Source organism: Hoplias malabaricus, chromosome 16 (assembly GCF_029633855.1).
Source record: "Hoplias malabaricus isolate fHopMal1 chromosome 16, fHopMal1.hap1, whole genome shotgun sequence".
In the NCBI taxonomy this organism is placed as follows: domain Eukaryota; kingdom Metazoa; phylum Chordata; class Actinopteri; order Characiformes; family Erythrinidae; genus Hoplias; species Hoplias malabaricus.
In genome coordinates, this window is record NC_089815.1 from 3,074,599 (window position 1) to 3,080,350 (window position 5,752).

Sequence of the window (5,752 nt, forward strand, 5' to 3'; positions counted from 1 at the left end):
AGTGGGGTCATGAATCCTGAAGTTTACAAAACCATCCCTGCTAAAAAGGAACAGCGTAGACCAGAATGAACCCTGGTCTGAACTGCAGTTATGATTTGGTGCTGGTTTAACTACCCAGTAAACAAGGAACGTCCCTGGACGTTCAAAATAGGTCTAAAAGTAGTCTGTCCTTCCGGGACACATTTTAAACGTCAATGGACGTCCAAAATCCATCTTAATACGTTAGTTATCAAGTGGTGACCACTCGATAACGTCAGTGGACGTCCAAAACGCGTTTTATACAAGTAATGTTTTTTCGGGACCAATTATTAACGTCAATGGACGTCCAAAATACGTTGTCTTTTCAATGTCTGTGTTTGGACATCCTTTCAACTTTCATTTTCAACCTTAAGAGAACGTTGATTAAACGGCAGTCATTACATTATTTCAACGTTGAATCAACGGCTAAATGTTTACTGGGTAAGGTTAGTACAGGCATGTTTAAGTTTGCCGTCAACATCTAAATAGTTTTAAGCCCAAGTCACTGAATATTAGAATGCATAAATACCTTTATGCCACACATTCGTTTTGGTCACAAAGAAGCATAGCAATTGAAATGAGATAAAACAGTAATTCCATTTCACTAAAGTTATACATTTACACCTGCTCATCGTGCATTCCAAAATTCCCATAAATTATCACTGAAGATGAGAGGGTTTATAGAAATGTACATAACCTTTAAAGCAGCCATAATGTGGTGTCATAGCAGACCCTTCATTTCAGATTTCCATGAGCGTACGCTAATATTGCTTTACAAACCTCTAATTAATGTATGAGCTCAAAATCATTAGTGGAAACCTGTAGACACACTAAATACGAGTGCATAAATGTTATTCACCTCTCAAAACATATGAGTAGAGCTCTGTGCTCTGTCTTTGAATACATTTTAATGCTGTAATGTGCTGAGAAATCTGTGAGGGTTTTAGTGAAGTCAGAAAGGCCTGTTCCTGGAGCGAGTGTTGATTAATCCGAGCACTGAGAAGGCGCTCGCTGCTGCCGTCACCAAACTTATGGCCCCAATTGCACGGGTTGCCTGAAAGACAGGATACCAGACACAATGAAAGGTAGCACATTTATATACATGTACGTTCACTCGTGTAACCATTCGAATATATCTGCTAGCCTATATAAGGTACTTAATTTTCTATGTCAAACAGAGTTTAATGATTTTCCTGCTTAAACACACCCTTTAACAGATGCGTTGAGCCTTGTGTTTTGCAGCAGAGAACTGAACTAACTGTGAAGGACACTCCTGCTGCATGATCCTCACATTTTGGGCTAAATCAGAAATCCTGCTTTGTGCAATAATGAAATAAGACCTCAAACTAGAAGCCTACAGTCATTAGTTGAAAGGAAAGTTCAAGTCATGAGAGGGAGAGAGACAGACCTGCTCAGATACGCCCTCCCCATATCTCAACAGGGTGACAAAGTGCTCGCAGTTACTGCCCAACAGGTCATATGACACCTCCTGACCAATCAAGTGTTGCGCTCGCTGAATGATCTCAGAGACAGGCAAAGGGGTATGATTGTCGTCATATTTATTGTTGACACGGAACGTATCTCCCCCCACCACGTCCTTCAGGAGCTGCATCCGGACCACTGCCTTTCTGCTGAACACTGACTTCACACTGGACATGGCTGCAGCTTGACTCTCATCTGAGGGGAGACAGAAATGACTCTGAAGTTTGTACATACTACAGGTGTTCAGTATGTGAGGCCTATTGGCTGTTGTATCAAATATCTATACAGTTCATCAGTCCCCTACTGACAGTAGTCCTGTGGCCTGAAACTGATGAACAGATGACCATAGGCTAGTAATACCATCATTTTTAATTGAACTTCAACCTGTCTTTATTAAGTTTGCCTCATTTTTGGGTATTTCCACACACTTTCAGAAATTTGGCTTATTCATTTATTTAGCTACTTTGTGGGCGGCACGGTGGCGCAGCAGGTAGTGTCGCAGTCACACAGCTCCAGGGGCCTGGAGGTTGTGGGTTCGTCCGCGTGGGTTTCCTCTGGGTGCTCTGGTTTCCTCCCACAGTCCAAAAACACACGTTGCAGGTGGATTGGCGACTCGAAAGTGTCCGTAGGTGTGAGTGTGTGAGTGTGTGTCTGTGTTGCCCTGTGAAGGACTGGCGTCCCCTCCAGGGTGTATTCCCGCCTTGCGCCCAATGATTCCAGGTAGGCTCTGGACCCCCCGCGACCCTAAATTGGATAAGCGGTTACAGATAATGGATGGATGGATGGCTACTAATTGCTCCTCCCTCTCCCCTCCCTTTCCAAGCTGCTGCTTCAACATAAAACCATGAAATCATGACTGGATACAAATTCATTACCAGCTTCAAAAACAGTGGTTCTTCCACTGCCAGTGGAAATACACTCCAGACTGTCCCCTCAATCGCATGTGCAGCAAGTGACCACTTCAGTGACACCATAGTAATTGAGATGTTGGTGTGGAGTCCAGCATCCACATAGTGTTTGGCCAGCAGTGGCCCTTTATTATTGATTAACAAGATAGAATTGTAGTCACACAGCTCCAGGGACCTAGAGATTGTGGGTTTTAGTCCCGCTCCGGGTGACTGTCAGTGCGTTGGTTTCCTCTGGGTGACTGTCTGTGAGGAGTGTGGTGTGTTCTCTCTATGTCTGTGTGGGTTTCCTCCGGGTGACTGTCTGTGAGGAGTGTGGTGTGTTCTCCCTGTGTCTGTGTGGGTTTCCTCCCACAGTCCAAAAACACACGTTGGTAGGTGGATTTGTGACTCAAAAGTGTCCGTAGGTGTGTGTGTGTTGCCCTGTGAAGGACTGGTGCCCCCTCCAGGGTGTATTCCCGCCTTGCGCCCAATGATTCCAGGTAGGCTCTGGACCCACCGCGACCCTGAACTGAATAAGCGCTTAGAGATAATGAATGAATGAAAGATAGAATTGTCCCAGCCACAGCTCAGTTATAGTCTAAATATGTAAACCTGCAAAGTGCACCTATATTGTAATGATGCAATTGGGCGGCACGGTGGCTTAGTGGTTAGCACGTTCGCCTCCCAGCGCTGGGATCTTGGGTTCAAGTCCCATCTGGGTGGAGTTTCCATGTTCTCCCCGTGTCTGCGTGGGTTTCCTCCGGGGTCTCCGGTTTCCTCCCAAAAACATGGAGGATAGGTGAATTGGCTTCTGTAATAACTGTCCTGGTGTGTGAATGAGTGTCTGTATGTGTGAGCCCAGATATGGATTGGTGCTCTATCCTGAGTTAAACCCTAGTGCCCGATGCAGTCCTCCAGGTGGAAGGTCGTTCCTGGTTGAGAGTACGCCGTGCGCGTTTGGCTGCCGCTTCTCACCAGTGTGTGTGTGGATAGAGTGTTCTGAGTGGTGTGGATTGTAAAGCGTCCTTGGGTGTCTAGAAAGGCGCTATAAAAGTGTAAAGATACATACATACATAGGTGCTTCTGATTAAATGGTCAGTAAGTGTAGACACAAGGTAGCAGTATCTTAAACAATTAGAAACTAATAAGTGTACATTTTAACAGCCTGAGGCACTGACCAACAGGTGTTAGGTTGATGATGTAGCCATCTCCCAGATACAGTGCCCAGTGTTGATAAGCTGGTCTAAAGATCTCAATGAGGTCACCAGGTTGAGGTTCGTTATAAGGGTCGGGTTCACTAGTGGCCATCTGAAACAAGAAAAACATTTTGAAACTTTAGGATAAACACAGCTGCAAATAATCAGTTACACAGATCAAACCCACAATGCCTTTATGAATACAATATGCAGTTTAGTCTTTCAAATACTGAATACAGAACATTGATTTTCCTTTGAATCAATGACTGCAGAAATAATTTCGCAACAGATCAATAAATAACTGTACAATTAAAGCTTAAATACACTTCCTTTATATGTAAAAAAAAAAACAATAAATTGTAATCATGTGTAAGAGAATGTGAAATGTGAGCAGCCTGGAAAAGCCTACAACAAAAATTGGTCAAGCCTTAATACCTCAAAATGCATCTGTACCACTTTAAAATTAGACTACATTTATAAAGGTTTAAAAATATGTTTAATAAGTGGTTATTAATTAGTTCAAGAACCAGGTTCTCTCAGGTAGGGTGACCAGACGTCCTCTTTTACCCGGACATGTCCTCTTTTTTAGGCTTAAAAAATGTCCGGGCAGAATTTCACAAACGTCCGGCATTTTGTTTTTCTAGCGCTTACATAGAACTTCGAGAAGTTTCGTTCACAAACTAGTCCCGCCCTCCCCTACTCCGATTGGTTCGCTTGAGTGAGAAGGGGGCGTGGTGAAGTAGGCTAATATTTTCTGATTGGACGGTCTGACTGTAGAGCTACCGTTATTGGTCGATAACCTTCTCTGTAAACATTTAATTGGTCAGTCTGCACGTCAGTAGTCCGTGTTTACGTCAGGCAAAGCTCATGTACCCACCCTCATCTCGAGCAGCTATGCCGAAACGTAAATGTAAATTCTCGAGTGAATTAAAAAAGAAATTCTTATGTTTTGTGTAGAAAATAAAGCTGTAAAGGACCTAAAAGCACACATAGGTTCAGCTAAGAATACAACCTCATGGCTGGGCAATCAGAACATTGGTTATTTAGCTGGCCTTCCTGCTGTCCAGACCTGTTCCTCACCGAAGCCCAACTACAGTCCCAACTCTTTCAAAATTAAGTACTTACATTATAGCTTGTCCTTGGTTGTTTATCCGTCATCCCACAGCATAATTGCACTCTTTCTGTGAAATATATTAAGTATCATTTTAAATCAGCATTTGATTCATACTGTCTGATGTTAATAAAGCACAAAACCTTAAGAGCTTTACATATTGTGTAATTAAGCTATTAGTCTGATGCTGATAAAAGATGTAACATAAAACAAAAATGTATTAATTTATAGATAAAATTCAGTTACATAATTATATATAACATTCATACCATAGGCATAACACGTTTTAGAGCATGTGAAGCTATTTCCTGTGTAAACCTGGCCAGAGAATGCTGGAGTACTGAGGACAATGAGGGGTGATGATGTCACAGTCACACATACACACACACACACCTACACACATACCTGCACAAACATACACTCACAATACATAGGCTCACACAACACAGCCACAATGGCATAATAATAATGGAGAAACATGTGGAAGACATGCAACCCGTAACAGTTATGAAGCTATTAATAAGCAATTATAAATTACTTTAAAATTCAACAGCTGTCTAAACTATCTGTCTTTTATTAAGCTGTAAATGTTACAGCTTGGATGACTAACGTCCCTTTTTAGGGGTCAGCAGGATGATCCAAAAGCACAAATCGTCCACGTTCCATTATCCATATTATAACTGCCATAGACATGACATTCACATAATAGTAAATGAATCTGATTTGGCTCATACTCTATACTCCACTTGGTGATCTACTAACCCCCCGGAACTGATCAGGTTGTTATTTTCCCCTCTCTGGTTTCCATCACTGCGTGAGGCTCTAACTGAATTATTTAAACCTAGATTCTTTTTAAAGTGGTCTGTACTTGAAAACCTCTGAGTAATATAGTCCTTATACGTTAGTCCTAGAGACAACACTCACCTAACAGCAGAAATCATTCTTCTACAAAGCTGTGTTAACCCTCCATTGGAGTCCTGTAGATTCTAGAAGAATTAAACTGAATATTTTTCCAATCTGTCAGATAATCTGTTATGAGACAATGTGAGAACCTAGCG

The 5,752-nt window shown here is 42.2% G+C and overlaps 1 protein-coding gene across 3 annotated transcripts; it reads right to left on the minus strand.

Moving 5' to 3' along the window:
• plaat1 (phospholipase A and acyltransferase 1) lies at positions 1-5,752 on the minus strand. Of its 3 annotated transcripts, none has more exons than XM_066648270.1 (5): positions 5,619-5,752; positions 4,709-4,764; positions 3,566-3,695; positions 1,427-1,695; positions 1-1,072 (listed from the first exon to the last, which is right to left on the minus strand). In XM_066648270.1, the coding sequence occupies exons 2-5, from the start codon at positions 4,739-4,741 to the stop codon at positions 971-973; spliced, it is 534 nt and encodes a 177-aa protein (XP_066504367.1). In that variant the 5' UTR covers positions 4,742-4,764; positions 5,619-5,752; the 3' UTR covers positions 1-970. The 3 variants fall into 3 exon arrangements, with proteins under 3 accessions (XP_066504367.1, XP_066504368.1, XP_066504366.1); XM_066648271.1 differs by lacking the exon at positions 5,619-5,752 and adding an exon at positions 5,429-5,565; XM_066648269.1 differs by lacking the exon at positions 5,619-5,752 and adding an exon at positions 4,964-5,023.

Bases quoted from the DNA above. Each gene is read 5' to 3' on its own strand.
- plaat1 (XM_066648270.1), bottom strand. From the start codon at position 4,741: ATGACGGATAAACAACCAAGGACAAGCTATAAT. The intron at 3,696-4,708 runs GTAAGTACTTAA...TTCTTGTTTCAG, and splicing joins AACCAAGGACAAGCTATAAT to ATGGCCACTAGTGAACCCGA. The intron at 1,073-1,426 runs GTCTGTCTCTCT...CCTGTCTTTCAG, and splicing joins GGGAGGGCGTATCTGAGCAG to GCAACCCGTGCAATTGGGGC.